Here is a 19,058-nt window from a genome sequence, read left to right on the forward strand (position 1 = left end):
TCACTGCCATTGAGACGTCCTTTCTTTCCGGCAGCAGCAGACCACTGATGAAGCTTTTCGTATGTTATCACATCAATCGCGTAGTTTTACACATTCCTATAGACTCTAAATATACTGACCCTCAAACCTGCACATACTGTATTGCCTGCTTGTCAATGAACGCTTGTGATGCTTTAAAAAGAAAGACGCAAATTCGTGGCTATCGAACTTTGCACTATGCAACTTCCATATGAGGAGTGCAGCAGAATCATATTTCGAATTAATGAATGAATTCTTTTTATTCTGAAAAGGCGGGAACGAAAAGGGAGGACGCTGGTGGGGGAGGTGGGCATACGAATGGGATCGGGTAAAATATGCGGAAGTGTAGAAATTATGTGGTCCGCTCTCATTTAGAGATACAAAAGCTACTTACACGATGATGCGTAAGCTGTCCGATAGATAAAACTATCTGACACTCTAAATACCTGCTCCAAGTTTTCCGTGTGATGTGCATTTATGCCTTATATATTTTCCATGTTGCCTGTAGTTCTCAGGCAATGTTACGAACTTTTCCATACGAATTCATAATCATTTTCATAACCATATATTTCGGAACATAGGTTCAATTAATCCATCACTCAAACTACGTTTTAGAATAGATGCTGCGTTGCCATATAAATTACTGCGGCCTGTGCTCTGGTACATTGCCATTCTAGATGCTAATTCGTATCGTTGGTCTGGTAACAAAAAGTGACACATGAAACGCATTACACTTTGCGACGTGCGCTGCCAACACGGAGCTGTTATGCTAACCAGCGTGGGCTGCCTTGTAATGGAGAATTACCATCTATTGTGATTGCAATTTTCAGGTACGCTAAAGAAAAACAGAAGGCAAGTTTAAACTGTCTAAGTGATTTTTCAAAATTCAATATTACTTTCATTTTAAGGTAAACGTTGATTGCTGGAAGAATATCAGCTTTAAACAAATTTTGTGGCGAAACTCAGTGTCGGTTTGTCATTGTGCCGCCACAAATTTCAATTTACTTTCGCTATTTGCGCCATTGTGACCCAGCGGGAATGCTTTAAAATTGCCCAGTTCAACCTCTGACTCACTTAGATTTCTGAAAAGGCTCGTAGAGCACTTCATAGTTTAAAGCTTTATTAGGACTCTGCAGGCACCCTCGAAATCGGTGACATTGTCAAGAGCTTGAGCGGGAACCTAAAGGCGACGTTACCACACCCGTTTTTTTTTTTTTGCGTTCTCTGGAACAAAAGCCAGCACGAAGCGAGGCAGACATGTTTTTTGCCTGTTTCTTTTATATTCCAAAAAAGGGTAATTCACTAAAAGTGCCAAAAATCTTTTTTCACTTTAGTGTCCCTGGAACGTTCCATTCCCAAATATGCAAATAGTTGGTAGTTTTTAGCTTAATTATGCAGAGAGTAATCGTCTTTAAAAAAAGCACGCTGGGTGCCACACTCACCTGAGACGAGAAAAGGGTCATGTTTTCAACTGAAGCATGGTAGGAGTCCACGAGGACAACATTGAGGTCATTTCCTTCATCTTGCGATAAAATGTCGTGCGGGAAGGCGAGGTACTGAGGATCTCCCGCTGCCTCGGCCATCATGGAGCGGGTAGATTCCCGCATCGCCTGTAATCCGAGCGTGGTGACGGCGAGAAAACCAATTTCCCTGTCGGATTTTACGCATTGTACGGACAAGTGGTTTCACGACAGCTATTTCTATACTGTTCAGATAGTATAGATACCGGTTGCAGAAGCTCACATTACTCCCGAATGAGTAGATAATAACATGAAGGTGTACAATCAGTGCATTTTACCAGTGCTGACATATGGGGCAGAGACTTGGAGACTGACAAAGGAGCATGAGGACAAGTTGAGGATCGCGCAACGAGCGATGGAACGAATATTGCTAGGCATAACGTTACGAGACAGAAAGGGAGCGGTTTGGATCAGAGAGCAAACGGGTATAGCCGATATTCTAATTGACATTAAGTGAAAGAAATGGAGAAGGGCAGGTCATGTAATGCGCCGGTTAGATAACCTTTGGACCATTAGGGTTACAGAATGGGTACCAAGAGAAGGGAAACGCTGTCGAGGAGGGCAGAAAACTAGGTGGAGAGATGAAATTAGAAAATTCGCGGGCGCTAGTTGGAATCGGTTGGCGCAGGACAGGGGTAATTGGAGATCGCAGGGAGAAGCCTTCGTCCAGCAGTGGACATAGAACAGGCTGATGATGATGATGATGATGGTGATGATGATGATGATGATGAACATGAACTCGGTATTTAAGTGCTTATCTGGAGAAGCAGCCCGAAAGGAGTCGAAAAGATGTGTCAAATCTTTTCACGATAAGTTGCTGATGTAATTTGATCCTGGTTTCTGTGTCGTTCGGTACAATGTTTGCATCTTTTTTCCCCTTTTTGGTAACAGCGTTATGTAAAACGCATGCTTTTGAGCAGCCGCCAGGAAGCTGTCTTGTGTCGGAGGTGGCCAGGTTCCCCTCAAGCTGCAACCTGCAGCTTTTTCACGTGGTCAGCCTCGCAACTCGGATGCAGAATAAGTTGAACTCAATTCATGAATACGGCACGCCATTCGCCGGGCATCTTTGCTAATTTTATCGTTGGCAGCGCGGCTGGCCATCACACACAGATTCTTGGTACACGCTGTCATGAAGCGACTGCATTGTCATTATGGATATCCTAACTTAAGCTCGAGAAATAGTAGTTAGGTTGGGGGGAACGCGACAAAGGCAAGGAAATCGTGGGCAATACGCAGAAGACGAAGGAGTACGACGAAGGAGATGCCACTTCAGCGGCCGCAGAACAATGAATGATGACGCATCGTTGCGTTGTTACGGTGCGCCCCCGCGAGACGGGCCTCCCCATCCAGCGAGTAGCAAAACTCCGTGCGCATGCCATGAGATGGACTAAAAAACGGGGCCCGCTCAATTTAGCAGCGAGGGGTCCCGTCAAATAGCGTATGGGCTATCATGACGGGCTCCATCATCCGAGTGAGTGCCTTCCCTACTGCCTTCGGGGAACGAGAGGGGACGACGTGGTCATACGAATTACTCGGCTGTCGGCTCACAGCCTGCACACGCGGTAGCAGCTCGAGAGTTGCTTCCGTGGCGCCACAGGTTCGCTGCACAGCAGGTGCAAGTGTGAGCGGGTCTGCTCGCTGCCGCAGTTGTTGCAACTGTTCGCAGTGGCGAGAACGAGGCGTTGCCCGCGCGTTTGCAACCCACACGCACCCGGAACAAAATCACTGGAGGGACCGCGCTTGGTGCTGCAGTGAAACATTCCCTGCTGTGTTCATGATGTTCACGCATGATGCGAGAGTCTGGGTACTGTTGATGATGTCGTTGGTTGGCGAGTCGCATTTCTCTCGTGTTCAGGGGGACTTCGACTCCTGGTGGGCGCTAGCCACAAACTCACAAGCTCACATCGAACAACATTCACGGCGCACAACGGCATCAACAAAAGTACACGTTAGGATTCCGGCTGAGGTTCCGTAGAATCATCGTTGAGTGGAGGTTCATTGTTTTATTGGAATACCCACCGTGGTTGCTCAGTGGCTATGGTGTTAGGCTGCTGAGCACGAGGTCGCGGGATCGAATCCCGGCCACGGCGGCCGCATTACGATGGGGGCGAAATGCGAAAACACCCGTGTACTTAGATTTAGGTGCACGTGAAAGAACCCCAGGTGGTCAAAATTTCCGGAGTCCTCCACTACGGCGTGCCTCATAATCAGAAAGTGGTTTTGGCACGTAAAACCCCATAATTTAATTTTTTTTATTGGAATCGAGGGCATCGATCCCAAAGTTGCTTTGGGTTTCTTGATAAGAGATGCGCCAAAATATCGGTTTGAAAGTGTTCCTTATGAGCACACATAGGTTCAGCATACTCTGCTTCTAGACTGTGATATGCTACCCAGCGATCTGAAGCGTTTTGCAGCTTTGCCGGGAATAAAAGTCACCTTTTTGATTACGTGCAAGCTTGAGAGACACATTGTAGCAGAACATTTTTTTGTTACTTCGTATATACCGAAGAGACATATGTGCATTAGAGAGATCAATGACCCCCTTGGTTGCAGAATAAATCCCAATCTTCCTGAACACTACGCTTAACAAAATTGGAGCAATTGATACCGAAATAAGCGGACAATTTTTCAATAATGGCGCCAAAGTTTACATTGCTATAGGGACAAATATATCTGTGCTCATTAGTTCCGCAGGAAAAATAATAACGTAGTAATGTCAAAATGCGGCAAGAAGTGGTCACATAAGCCATGAAGAAAAAAAATCGGTGATATGAGGCCAGGGTGTGTTGCTAGAATCACGTATAAAATATTATATGACTCTTTAGGTATGCTCGGGGGATTAGTTACGATACACGCGAAATCGAAACAAGCATAAATGTCTAAAAATGTTGACATTGCGTTAAATGGGCTTGAACAAAATAAAGCCATCGTTTCAGCTATTAGTAAAATTCAAGTCACTAAAAGAAACATTGGTCATGATGGTTGCGAGTTACGATCATGTTGAGAACGTCATGCCATTTCCCTGCGAATGATCTCACGTAGCTTGGAGGGTGGTAGCATACTCCCAGTTTAATTCCTGTGTGTTTACTTCTCATTTCCACCCGGGATGCTTATTATGCGTTCAACTTGAATGACGAAATTGTTTGGTATACGGCTATCAGTATCCACCACATTGCCTGCCTTGTTTGTCAAGCACAGACATCCTGTGTTATCAGTGTGAAAGTTTTACGTATGTTTCACTTTTGAAGTCATGCATTTCTCGGTTAATATCTAGAAAGCAGCATTCGCAGAAGATATGATAGAGATTAGCCGATCCCGGTGTTTAATTATGTTTCCTATGTTGGTAAGACAAAACGAAAAAAAGGAAAAATAAAAATACTACAAAAGCGCGATAACCACTAAGCCTTGATGATTATTATTCGGGCGAATGTCTGTACTGACTAAGAGGGGTATAGTTTTTACGTCTGCGAGTTTCAGAAGCGAGAAGGATTATTTAAGTCCCCCTATCTTTGGTGGTGGGAAGCATTTTCACACGAGGTCGCTATTATGCGCTGTCGGTTGCGCGCTCAGAAATGAAACAGGTGCTACGTGTGTGTACATAAAGTCCATCATGCCGGAGTATGAAGGCTGACGACTCAGGCAACGATTGTGCAAACGCAACAAGATTTCCTGGATAATGCCGCGTGGCCAGCGAAACCGTTTCGGCAACAGAAACTTTACTACCGTTACCCTTTGAATGATGAGAAAAAGCGGAAAAAAAAAAGGAAACGCATCTCAGCCTTGAATTATTTTGAAATCTGCATCACTTGTTTTTCTCCACTCATCAGGACTAGCGTTACTCTCGGTACTCGAGCAGCACAACACTTTGCAAAGTACCACGAGCGTTGCGTCAAGTAGGTCAGCGCCGCAGATAATTCGCGGAATTTTTCTCACTCCACTCGTTTAAGGAGGCCTGGATCCCCTTTTCGCACCTGTACGAGTGAATTCGCGGCCCTTTAGCAAAAGTACACACGATGGCCGGAATGTATCGGTGCTGAATATCAGCAGATTATGGAAAATGCGCCGGGACAGCTTATGCGCTACAACGGGTATCGCTGAACGAACAAACAAATACCCACTACGCGTGCGTCGCGGGCGAGCTGGGACAGTGAGCCTTCGAGGTCGTCGACCGTCCCGGCGAGCACTTGCTTGGCGACGGCGAACGCGTCGTCTTCGAAGACGTCCGCCATGATCGAGAGGCAAGCCTGAACGCGTGGGGCGGGAGGGTCCTTGTACAGAAAACCCAGCAGAAGCTCTGCCTGCGAAAGAAACAGTACAGAGGGATTACCAACACGTACTTGCGATATTGTTACGAAGAGAAACAGAACTTCAGAAACGTATGCACAACTATTTACACGGGGAAAAGGTAGACGTAAATGCGTAGGCTGGTACAAAGGTCGCAGCTCCAGTAGACAGTCTAGCACTTCCTCTTCGTCTCTCTCTCTAGCGCACATGGCCCTGTCTAAATGTACCGAAACAATTATTTCTTTTAACATACTAATATTGCGACTACAATTATGCGGACATTCAACGTCCGTCATTTAATGTCCGTCATCAATGTCATTCATTCTCCGTCATCGTAGCCGCTGCTGTACATCGAGGAAGCAATGAAGAATTTGGGGAGCAGGACGTCAGGCTGTTAAGCTGTTAGGCTCGCGACAAGCTAGCCTCCTCCGAGCACGCACCGCGCTCCCTTCGGCGTCTATCTGTCCCCCAGGGAAATAGGCCCTGTAAGGTAGCCGGACCTCTCAAGGCATTGCTTCGTTCATAGAATTTAGTGACACTCTTGCTACAATGTGTCTTCAACACCCGCTTTCGGCTGCACTCTGTTGTATATATACTATCCGCGCATTCGGCGGCTGTGAAAAAGCACTTGCCTACTCACACAGGGAGTGCCACATTTTCCACAAGGCCTTCGTTTATATTCTACACGACTCAAAATCAAAATTGTCACGCGTATCTCTATCGTAGTCATTACTTATTCACCAACTTTATTTTTCTACAGGCCATATCTCAGGCACGGTTAAAACCCTGCCGTTTTGGTAAGACAGGGTTTTTGATGCAGCAGGTTCGGTCGATCGTGAGGAGAGCGCTATTGAGGTTTGTAAACGAATGCTCGTTCCATGCTTGTCTGACCTGCAGTGATTGCTTATAGTGGCTATGGCGTTGCGCTGCTAAGCACGAGGTCGCGGGTTCGAATCCTGGTCGCGGCGGCCCCATTTTGACGGGGCTGAAATGCAAGAACGCCCGTGTACCGCGCATTGGGTGTATGTTAAAGAAACCCTGGTGGTCAAAATTAACCCGTAGTCCCCCCCTACGGCCTTCCTCATAATCAATTGGTGATTTTGGCACGTGAAACTACGGAATTTAATAAATTTTAATGCTTGTCTAATGGCGACGCGTGAAGAGGCGCGTCACCCATTGACGTCGGCTAAATGCGGGTGGCACGAACTATCTCCAGTTATGGAAAAACCGTGGCGCATTTTTTTTCGGGAAGGTGAGAGCGGAGGGAAGGCGAGAGATGAGACTACACTACATTCGATATCGGCACACGAAAACGGTTAGACAGATGGCAGAAAAAAAAAAAAATCTCACACCGTGTTACCTTCGACAAGAATGATTCGCGTTGAAAATGTCGTTCGGCAACACTAGTTTTAAAGAGGACAATGCCTTGAAACAGAAAACCTCACCTGCATCCCCATGAAAGGTGCAAAGTAAAGGGCTTTCCAGGCGCGCTGGTAGGCGCGAAGATCAGCCTCAGAAAGTCCCAGGTTGCCCCTCAGGTGGCATCGCGCCGCACGCGAGACCCAGTGGCATGCGCGTTTGAACCACGGCGCGGAGAGCACGGGTCGCTGAGGTGGAGCGCAGCCTCGATTACCGAACTTGGTAGCGTCCTTGGTTTTGTCCACACTTGCGTGGACAGACAGCCTGCGTGATACCAGGGGCGAGTTCTATAAAAACTCGCTCAAACTGACTCGGGATAGCACGCAGGAAAGAACGTCCAGAGAAAAGCTATATTGTATTGTTTCGTCCTGTGTGTATAGAGGGTGTTGTTTTTAGACAATACTCATTTATTTTTAATTAATAGGCTATGAGTGCAGCGAAGTTCCTAGGCCAGGTGACATACTTCGCCGCTCATAAGGTGAGCTACAGAAAACTAACTACAAAAAATTTAATAATGAACTTTTCTTGAGTGCCTTAGGGGCAATCGCTGAAACGGTTGATTTTCGAAGGAAGTCACCTTTTAGTGCAACCTCATTTATTAAAGGTCTTGAAGATCGCGCCTAATTCGAGATATTTGTAATCGAATTCCAACGACAAATACATGCAACAGCGAAACCGAGCGCCGCGGAAGCGCACAAAAGGCAGCCCCGCTATGATGCTTGGCGTGTGGCAAACATATGCCACTGTGTGCCGGGTCGGGGTATGCCGCGGCACGCTACCATTCGAAGATCTTAAAAATTCAATTAAATCATTGGGTTTTACGTGCCAAAACCACTTTCTGATTATGAGGCACGCCGTAGTGGAGGACTCCGGAAATTTCGACCACCTGGGGTTCTTTAACGTGCACCTAAATCTAAGTACACGGGTGTTTTCGCATTTTGCCCCCATCGAGATGCGGCCGCCGTGGCCGGGATTCGATCCCGCGACCTCGTGCTCAGCAGCCCAACACCATATCCACTGAGCAACCACGGCGGGTATTCAAAGATCTTGATGAGGGCTAGTTGGTTCACAGCACTTGTCTGTGGTATTTGTTTCCTCGTGTCCTTGTTTTATTCGCGCTGTTTGACACCATTCAAACTTCGCCCCACAATTATTCATTGCGCGTCGCCGTCTGACGCGCACTGGCTCGCGCTCAGTCTCGATATTGCCTGGACTTGGCTTTCGATTTCGACGACGAATATCTCACATTACGTGCGAGTTTTCAGATCTCTAAAAAATGGGCATGTCAGAAATTGGAACGCGCCACAAGTTTTTCATATGAACAACTGCTCTCAAGTAAGTAATAAACAATTAATTAGCAATTTTTGTTGATGAGTCTCTTCAGAGTAAATTAAGCAATTCAGCTTCAGTGAAGGGGTTCATATGCTCCTTCGCACATTGAAGCTACTAGTGAACCCAAACAACGAAATATAAGGGAAAAGGAACAATTCGTAAATAGACTCCTATCAGACGGATTATAATAGCCAGCACGCAACTACGTGAAATGTACCGAGACGCCGGCGAGAACGTTAACGAAAGGATACGGTTCACGAAGACGCGTTTATCAAGCATAAGAACCTAATCAGTCCAGTACACTGTTCAGTGCTCGTCGACGCCTCCCAGGCTTAGTGTGACGCTCTAGTGTCACAATGTAGAACCAATCCGCATAAAGCTGCGCGCTGCTGCAGATCCAACCTTGGGTACATAGACGAATCCGAATGCTGGTGGATAAAGCATTACGTGATCGAGTTAAGTGCATTAAAAGCTACCCGATGGTGTCACTACCTGTATAAGACGGAATGGCCAAGAAACTCTGTACAGAGGCTTTATGTCAGATTTGCTTGTGCTTAGCGACGTCACAAAGGAAAAATATAACTGCCTCACTCCCCCGGAGTGCACGATATAACAACTTAAAAAAAAATCCACATTTGATCTCATAAATGGCTGAAAGTTAGCGTTCAAATTTTTTCTTTTTGTAATCAGTACATATAAATTCCAGGGACCATTCTCACAGTGTAAATATTTTCTATACGTCCGCGAGGTGAGTGTACAAACGCTTCTGGCGCAATGTGCTACGGCTGCGGTGCATTAGCTTTTAGCTTCGTGAGGTCCTGTGGCATCGTCCTGGGCCTTAAAGGCCTTAATTTTTACACTGCGTAAAAACCCTAGTTTAAAGGGACACTAAAGCGCAACCATAAATCAGTACAAACTGATGAAATAGTGTTGGAGAACTCTATTGTTAATTTTGCGATAATAGCCTGATCTTTAGAGGACACAAAATGAACGTCGAAGTACGATTTCTTGAATTTCGTGCTCAAACCGCAACGCCGGTACGTCGGTGTTACGTCATGAATTTTGAAGCATTTATCGAATTTGTACTGTGTTGGGCCAAATGGAAGTTCCGGAAACTTGCCATGTTTGCCCCTTGGCCACTTTTAAATAACACAATGCAGTTAACTGCTACGAATAAAGAATGAACTAGGACCTAGCAGACGTCATAATCTGTGAACCCACGGCGACTTGCTGCGGGAACTTCAAGGCGGTGTCGCCATCCGATGTTGAAGTTTTTTGCGCCATTTCTGGCTTGCCAACGGTCTTCATGCGGTACGAGTAGTGTTCTTGGCATTTTTAGAAGCGTAACCTATAAAATACAGGAGAAATCATTTTTTTTCTCTTTAGTGTTCTTTAGTTGAAGCTACTGCGGGTGCCGGGCAGCCTCCTTCCAAAATTTGATGCTTAGAATACGAGCGGAAGCTTCATGAAAGGTTTGCAAAAGTAGTAATTTTTCAGACGCAGAAACTGCAAAAAAATTTTGCACAGACACTTGAGACTGTATACGTATGGGCATGCGAAAACATTACACCGTTCGTGGACCTCGGAACGCCATAAACGCTTTCACGCTGGACACTCATCACGTGGCGCCACCTCATCCCCATTGGCTGCACTGTCACGTGCCCAATGACGCACGCACTAGGCACCCCTTTAGTCAGCCAGAACAGCGGAGCCGCGTGGCGTCCAGGAAGCGTGTTCGTCTCAGTACCCCGGAGGTCCGCGTTCGATTCCCACCCAGACCGAAATGTTGCAAATTTCCTTTTCAAAGTCATTGTTTGGATTTTGTTTACAGGAAGCTCCCCGAGAAATCTGACGTCAAGCCGAGCATGTTTTTACTGTTTGCACCATCGGCCATTTTTGGTACCATCGTTTGGTCACGCCGACTACGACGTATTTTCGCTCAATGGGGCATATGATGCTTTCACATTAAAAAAAAGAAAAGATCGACCACTACCGCTAGCCGGAAATGACGCATGACATACGACATGCGGCTTCTCGACATGGCACCCGAGATAAAGCGGCACCCACGGTGGCGCGTGCCGCGCTGAAAAAGATCTCGGAGGCGGTCTGCTGGCATTTAGATTTTAGCGACAACACCGGGTCCAAGCGTCGTCTGCTTAGATGTTGTTAAAAGGCTTCTAACATGAAAACCGTGCAAGTGCGACCCCTGCAGCCTTGCCAAATTTGCTTTGGCGGTACATACCACTGATCTAGAATAAATTTAGCAGGCATGAAATTTCGGTACTGCCGGCCTCTAATTGCATAGAAATTCAAGCACCTTGTCAGCAAGTCATTCAAGCACTGATTGAGTAAATTGCAATACTGGTCACTAACGCGTTCATTACCAATACTCTTTCTCAACTGCAGCTTCCAGAGGCAATTTTAAAGCGCTTACCTTTCAATGAAGGCAGCGTAGTCGCGTATGGTGGCATTGCGTTTCCTGCTGAAGAAGTTCTCAGACGCCTCGGCCAGCGCTAGCGGCGTTCGAGGTGGACACCCTGGCGCCGACGTCTGCTCGCAGTCACTGCGATGACAAGTTTGCGAAACCACATTGAAAGGACACATTTTGCAGTTATGCGCTTCTTATGCTTCTTCATCATCATCATTGCTATCATATTTATGTTCACAGCAGGGTGAAGGCCTCTCACGGCGATCTCCAATCACACCAGTATTGTGCCAGTTGGCGCCGTGTTCTGTCTGCAAGTTTCCTCATTTCACCACAAAGCTTAGCTCTTTGATGTGTCTTACTGGGCTTATGTTTCGTTCCGCACGACAAGCATGTGCAGTTTTACCGCCGCGTGGCCCGACAAGCCGCTGTAGCAGGTGCTACAGGAAGCGTTCTAAAGTGTCTGGTCCTGCGTGAAAAAAAAAAGTGAGCGACTTAGCGTGCAAGCGGTGGTGGCAAGATATTTCTGCTGTTTCACGGCTCGACTGCACCAAAGATTGTGTCTGCTGCATCTGCCGAGCAGCTATACGGTGTTTGGTGAGCACGTCGTTTGCAGGTTGACAGTGTTTTGCGAGCTGAGTTTACCTAAACAACCTTGGCGCGAACATAGTTAAAAGCCATGCTTTGCATCTGTAGTGCAACACACGTTCTCGCCGTGCCTAGAGGACATCGTTGTTCCTGAGGGAGGCGCTATATGACTGCCACGCTATGTTAGTGATTGTTCGCGTGGAGTAACGCAAATGTTTTGCGTTGCGTTCTTTCTTTTCTTTATATAGGTTCCGTGAAACTGTGCCACTATGACTACTCGCTGCCGTTTCTTCACTTCACGCACAGCTGCGCGTGGCTCGGAGAAAGCGTCCATGATTTTTTGAAATTATAGTTCACGATACACGGAGGGACATCATGAGAACTTGTGAGTTTCAGCCAGACAAACAGATATGCTTGTCATTTTGACAACAAGAGCTGTTATCTCCACCTCTAAATTCGTGGTACTTAGGCTTTCTGCTCTTGCGAAATTGTGGCTTATGCTATATTGAGGTGGTCATAATTCTCGCGTTGACAGACCCGAAGTGCACGATTGCAGTTGTTTAGACTCGAAAAAGTATGATCGATTTGGCGGGAATGAAGATAAAGCGCCTATACCATTGAAAGTGTTTGCAACTGGAGGGAACATGTAAATTTGTTAGTCTCAACAGAAATCGCAACTTCACCATAATATTGTGAAGTAGACTAGGTCCCTCACGGTTGTTCAACCAATGGTTTAACGTAACAATGTTTATGAAGAACGAGGTCAGTGCCTTCTTCGCAGTATCAGATTTCTGTCTTTTAATAATGAAACGTAGTGCCTTTCTTGCACATTGTTCTGTTTTATCAGGTTCACTATGCGAGAGCTCCAACTTTACCATATTGCATCCTTTTTTACAAATTTAGGAACCTTGTGCTTGAAGTTTATTGTCCACTTGATTTGCCACCTTACAGAACACTCCCTCGAATCAACTCGGATGATAGCACAAAATCAGCGGCAGAACCACCTGATCGTCATCATCATCATCAGCCTAGTTACGCCCACTGCAGGGCAAAGGCCTCTCCCATACTTCTCCAACTACCCCGGTCATGTACTAATTGTGGCCATGTTGTCCCTGCAAACGTCTTAATGTCATCCGCCCACCTAACTTTCTGCCGCCCCCTGCTACGCTTCCCTTCCCTTGGAATCCAGTCCGTAACTCTTAGTGACCATCGGTTATCTTCTCTCCTCATTACATGTCCGGCCCATGCCCATTTCTTTTTCTTGATTTCAACTAAGATGTCGTTTACCCGCGTTTGTTGCCACACCAAATCTGCTCTTTTCTTATCCCTTAACGTTACACCCACCATTCTTCTTTCCATAGCTCGTTGCGTCGTCCTCAATTTCAGCAGAACCCTTTTCGTAAGCCTCCAGGTTTCTGCCCCATATGTGAGTACTGGTAACACACAGCTGTTGTACACTTTCCTTTTGAGGGATAGTGGCAACCTGCTGTTCATGATTTGAGAATGCCTGCCAAACGCACCCCAACCCATTCTTATTCTTCTGGTTATTTCAGTCTCATGATCCGGATCCGTGGTCACTACCTGCCCTAAGTAGATGTATTCCCTTACCACTTCCAGTGCTTCGCTACCTATCGTAAACTGCTGTTCTCTTCCGAGACTGTTAAACAATACTTTAGTTTTCTGCAGATTAATTTTCAGACCCACCCTTCTGCTTTGCCTCTCCAGGTCAGTGAGCATGCATTGCAATTTTTCTCCTGAGTTACTAAGCAAGGCAATATCATCAGCGAATCGCAAGTTGCTAAGGTATTCTCCATCAACTTTTATCCCCGATTCTTCCCACTCCAGGCCTCTGAATACCTCCTGTAAACATGCTGCGAATAGCATTGGAGATATCGTATCTCCCTGTCTGACGCCTTTCTTTATAGGGATTTTGTTGCTTTCTTTGTGGAGGACTACGGTGGCTGTGGAGCCGCTATAGATATCTTCCAGTATTTTTACATATGGCTCATCTACACCCTGATTCCGTAATGCCTCCATGACTGCTGAGGTTTCGACTGAATCAAACGCTTTCTCGTAATCAATGAAAGCTATATATAAGGGTTGGTTATATTCTGCACATTTCTCTATCACCTGATTGATAGTGTGAATATGGTCTATTGTTGAGTAGCTTCTCCGGAATCCTGCCTGGTCCTTTCGTTGACAGAAGTCTAAGGTGTTCCTGATTCTATTTGCGATTACCTTAGAAAATAGTTTGTAGGCAACGGACAGTAAGCTGATTGGTCTATAACTTTTCATTTCTTTGGCATCCCCTTTCTTATGGATTAGGATCAAGTTAGCGTTCTTCCAAGATTCCGGTACGCTCGAGGTTATGAGGCGTCGCGTATACAGGGTGGTCAGTTTCTCTAGAACAATCTGCCCACCATCCTTCAACAAATCTGCTGTTACCTGATCCTCCCCAGCTGCCTTCCCCCTTTGCATAGCTCCTAAGGCTTTCTTTACTTCTTCTGGCGTTACCTGTGGGTTTTCGAATTCCTCTAGGCTATTCTCTCTTCCACTATCGTCGTGGGTGCCACTGGTACTGTATAAATCTCTATAGAACTCCTCAGTCACTTGAACTATCTCATCCATATTAGTAACGATATTGCCGGCTTTGTCTCTTAACGCACACATCTGATTCTTGCCTATTTCTAGTTTCTTCTTCACTGTTTTTAGGCTTCCTCCATTCCTGAGAGCCTGTTCAATTCTATCCATATTATAGTTCCTGATGTCCGCTGTCTTACGCTTGTTGATTAACTTAGAAAGTTCTGCCAGTTCTATTCTAGCTGTAGGATTAGAGGCTTTCATACATTGGCGTTTCTTGATCAGATGTTTCGTCTTCTGCGATAGCTTACTGGTTTCCTGTCTAACGGCGTTACCACCGACTTCTATTGCGCACTCCTTAATGATGCCCATGAGATTGTCGTTCATTGCTTCAACACTAAGGTCCTCTTCCTGAGTTAAAGCCGAATACCTGTTCTGTAGTTTGATCCGGAATTCCTCTAGTTTCCCTCTTACCGCTAACTCATTGATTGGCTTCTTGTGTATCAGTTTCTTTCGTTCCCTCCTCAAGTCTAGGCTAATTCGAGTTCTTACCATCCTGTGGTCACTGCAGCGTACCTTGCCGAGCACGTCTACATCTTGAATGATGCCAGGGTTCGCGCAGAGTATGAAGTCGATCTCATTTCTAGTCTCACCATTCGGGCTCCTCCACGTCCACTTTCGACTAACCCGCTAGCGGAAAAAGGTATTCATTATCCGCATATTATTCTGTTCTGCAAACTCTACTAATAATTCTCCTCTGCTATTCCTAGAGCCTATGCCATATTCCCCCACTGACTTGTCTCCAGCCTGCTTCTTGGCTACCCTGGCATTGAAGTCGCCCATCAGTATAGTGTATTTTGTTTTGACTTTACCCATCGCCGATTCTACGTCTTCATAAAAGCTTTCGACTTCCTGGTCATCATAACTAGATGTAGGAGCGTAGACCTGTACAACCTTCATTTTGTACCTCTTATTAAGTTTCACAACAAGACATGCCACCCTCTCGTTAATGCTATAGAATTCCTGTATGTTACCAGCTATTTCCTTATTAATCAGGAATCCGACTCCTAGTTCTCGTCTCTCCGCTAAGCCCCGGTAACACAGTACATGCCCGCTTTTTAGCACTGTATATGCTTCTTTTGTCCTCCTAACCTCACTGAGCCCTATTATATCCCATTTACTACCCTCTAATTCCTCCAATAACACTGCTAGACTCGCCTCACTAGATAGCGTTCTAACGTTAAACGTTGCCAGGTTCAGATTCCAATGGCGACCTGTCCGGAGCCAGGTATTCTTAGCACCCTCTGCAGCGTCACAGATCTGACCGCCGCCGTGGTCAGTTGCTTCGCGGCTGCTGGGGACTGAGGGCCGGGGTTCGATTGTTGTATTCATATAGGAGGTTGTGGCCAAGTACTGCACCAGGGTGGCCAATCCTGCTCTGGTGAGAGAGTGCGTTACCGGTTCTGGTCACCGGGATCAGGCCGCACTCCAGGCCTGTTTGTGCAATTTTCTCAACACACGGTTTTTTTTTTGTATTTTCCGGTGGAGAATTGCGCGGCACCGGGATTTGGATCACGGTCCTCTTGCACTGGAGACGGATACTCTACCGTCCCCGTAGGAGTTAAATTAAAAATTAATTTATGGGGTTTTACGTGACAAAACCACTTTCTGATTATGCACGCCGTAGTGGAGGACTCCGAAAATTTCGACCACCTGGGGTTCTTTAACGTGCACCTAATTCTAAGTACACGGGTGTTTTCGCATTTCGCCCCCATCGAAATGCGGCCGCCGTGGTCGGGGTCCGATCCCGCGACTTCGTGCTCAGCAGTCTAACACCGTAACTACTGAGCAACCACGGCGGGTCCCGCAGGAGTTGCACGCCTCATTTAACCTACAGTGGTGCCCTATTTCATCAGTCAAGGTGGACCAATCTGAGCTCGGTTATACCGCATGGATGGCACTCGGCTAGAGAACCTGGTATTTATGACCTGCATATGTGAGGCCATACATATTTGAAGATGTATATCTTTCTTCTTTCTTTTTTAGGAGGGTTCCCGTACAGTGATAAAATAAAGGAAAAGACATTAAAAGAAAGAAAAAAAAAGAAAGAAAAAGGGGCGAAAAAAAAGGAACATAACAGGTGATTTGAACTCGTGACCCTTCGATGTTGCCCGGAAATATAGCTCAGTCGGTTGGTTCGTCAGGCCCCAGGCTACTTTCAAGCGCCACAGCTCCTGCTGCGAGCCTCACACTTACGTGGAAGGAGACTCATGTTGTCCGCGATAGTCGGTTGGAAGGCATACTTTTTAGGAAAAATGGCCGCTCGAGGAAAAGAGCGAACTCGAGCGGCTTTAGAGGCTAGGAAAACTGGCCTAAAATATTTAGACTTGAGGGAAAGCTTCGTTAACAAACTATAACACGGCAATCAGCACTCGGATACGACGAGAGAAATTACTGAGACGTGGAAAATTCCCTTGAAAAAAAAATCTGGTTTGCGAGACAAATGCTTGTATGTATTGAACCTCTTAAAAGATGAGGGGGGAAATATGCGCTCACCGAGAGGGCATCTTCAGCACGAGACCACCATGCATAGCGTGGGAAGCTAGCCGCCAGAATAACTATACCAAGGACTGCTGCTGACGAGGGCGAAATACCTTCGTGTAATTATAATAACCTTAATAGGACTACTTTCGAAAGAAAAAAAAAAAAGGAAACGGCCCAGAGGGCTATACTACGAGAGCTATGACTGATAGTTTTCTATATATATATATATATATATATATATATATATATATATATATATATATATATATATATATATATATATATATATATATATATATATATATATAGATAGATATATAGATATATGTATATTCATCTCATCTATGGGATCGCATGCGCGCGCTGTTGCTTTGTCTCTGCGTGTAGTAGTTAAGAGAGCCAGTTTAAGGGCGGAGAAGAAGAAAGGAAAGAAAATCAAAAACTGCAGCGCCGTGGTTTTAAAGCGCACCCGTGGTAGAGAAACGGAATGCGATATAAGCGTGCGTAGCCATGATACGCACACGACCAACTGCCTTAAAATATTTAGACTTGAGGGAAAGCTTCGGTAACAAACGATAGCACAGCAATCAGCACTCGAATATAATTATAACCCTAATACTAATTGTAAATATTCATCTTATCTATGGGATCTAATGCGCGCGCTGTTGCTTTGTTCTTTGTGTAGTAGTTAAGAGAGCCAGTTTAAGGGCGGAGAAGAAGGAAGAAAAGGAAAGTCTCTGAAGCAAAATTACAGCGCCGTGGTTTTAAAGCGCACCGTGGTAGAGAAACGGAAGGCGATATAAGCGTGCGTGGCCATGATACGCACACGACAAACTGCCTTAAAATATTGACCTTTGACCTGATCGTAAATTGGTCTTAATCGTCGAGCACATGATCATCGAAGCCGACTAAGTTGTTTCGGTATGATACACCTTTCTATCTGAAAGCGCAGAAATAAAGTGAATTGTGGAGTAGTGAGACCAGCACTGTGCAGAACATTCTTGTGACTCATATGTTCTGCGTGTTCATATTGAACCCCGCAGCTCAAGCATCCTGCCATTGTCCAGCGTAGACTTTGCCAAGATTGAAGCTGTAGCCTCAAATGCCTTCATCCTTTAACATTACGAGGAAACATGTATCGTTCAATAAACAAGTGACTTTTTATCTTTTACCTTTTTTAACATTGCAGTTTATGTCAGCAGCATTTATGCTGATGCAAACTTCCCTCGTGAGTATTTCGGAATAAGATTGTTGTCCATGCTTTCATTGCGCTTAGTATGTAAGGCGTATAAACGAAGTCTGCTGTGCATTCTTTTCTTGTGTATATTGTAGCCTCCCAAAAATGTCAACACAGCTCAAAGAAAAAGCAATGAGCTAAGACACTTTGGTACCACATGGTTCCGGTTTATTGCTGGACACATTACATTGGTGAACATTACACATTACATTACATTACTTATTCGTGAACTGTATCCTAACACGAGAACATCACACTTGCTAATTATTTTTTTCTATCAGTTTGACTCGTTCACTTGTTTAGACTGTGCGTCTCTTTCTTGAGCTACAGTGACTTCTAATATATTGAAATAAGCGCTTATATACTTTCATGTCGACATCAGCGCTTGCCTGGGCTTTATTACCAGCCACCATTTCTCAGTCTTAAAAGCGATGAATTTCTTTGCGAACATCGGCCAATTGTTGTGATAATGGCCGCTGCGTGGCTGATCTCTAGCCCAATAGGCCAACCAATCCTAGCGCAGCACGGACGCGGCTTCGCCGCTGGGTTCATTGCACCACCACCAGATGGCGGTTGCCTCGATGCCTCTGCGGCGTCGGCATTGCTTCTGCCTTTGTACAATGCCTGAATTAAGCCTTCCGTGTCACTCTGTGCGGACATTCGATAAACACAACCTTGTGTTTCGATCCTATGTACTCACACAAAGCTTCGCTGTATATAGATTCCAGGTCGTTGGATCTGCTGCATTTTTTCCCTAATTTTCTTTCTTCAGATGCCATGTGTAACTACTGAACTGTAAAAACGTGAGCAACGGGGGATAACCGAGGGGCCCGATTTTGGCCTGCGGCAAATTGTCTTTTCATCCACTTTCAGTTTCCATTAATTTATGATTTCTTTAATTTACTTGGTAGGTACAAGTAATTTCCTGTATGTTTTCGTTGGTGTCGTTGTTTTTTGGCTTCTCATTAATAAAAATTGGGCCCCTCGGTTAACCCCCTTTCTTCTCGTTTAGTACATGACCAGGGTCTCGAATCCGGCAACATTGATGCCTTCAGATAGCATGTGCGGGTTTATTGACTGGTTGACTTCACCCAAAAAGATCACGTTCTCG

At 45.6% G+C, this 19,058-nt stretch overlaps 1 protein-coding gene across 1 annotated transcript in view; it reads right to left on the minus strand.

Annotated features, from left to right (window-relative positions):
• The window catches only part of LOC129380669 (uncharacterized), a 34,558-nt gene extending 16,452 nt beyond the window's left edge, over positions 1–18,106 (minus strand). The window contains exons 1-4 of the mRNA XM_072284689.1: positions 18,102–18,106; positions 11,008–11,136; positions 7,268–7,505; positions 5,657–5,836 (exon numbers count right to left, since the gene is read on the minus strand). Coding sequence (XP_072140790.1) covers positions 5,657–5,836; positions 7,268–7,505; positions 11,008–11,136; positions 18,102–18,106 — 552 coding nt within the window. The remainder of the gene's footprint in view (positions 1–5,656; positions 5,837–7,267; positions 7,506–11,007; positions 11,137–18,101) is intronic.
• Between the last annotated feature and the right edge of the window lie 952 nt (positions 18,107–19,058).

Source organism: Dermacentor andersoni, chromosome 10 (assembly GCF_023375885.2).
Source record: "Dermacentor andersoni chromosome 10, qqDerAnde1_hic_scaffold, whole genome shotgun sequence".
In the NCBI taxonomy this organism is placed as follows: domain Eukaryota; kingdom Metazoa; phylum Arthropoda; class Arachnida; order Ixodida; family Ixodidae; genus Dermacentor; species Dermacentor andersoni.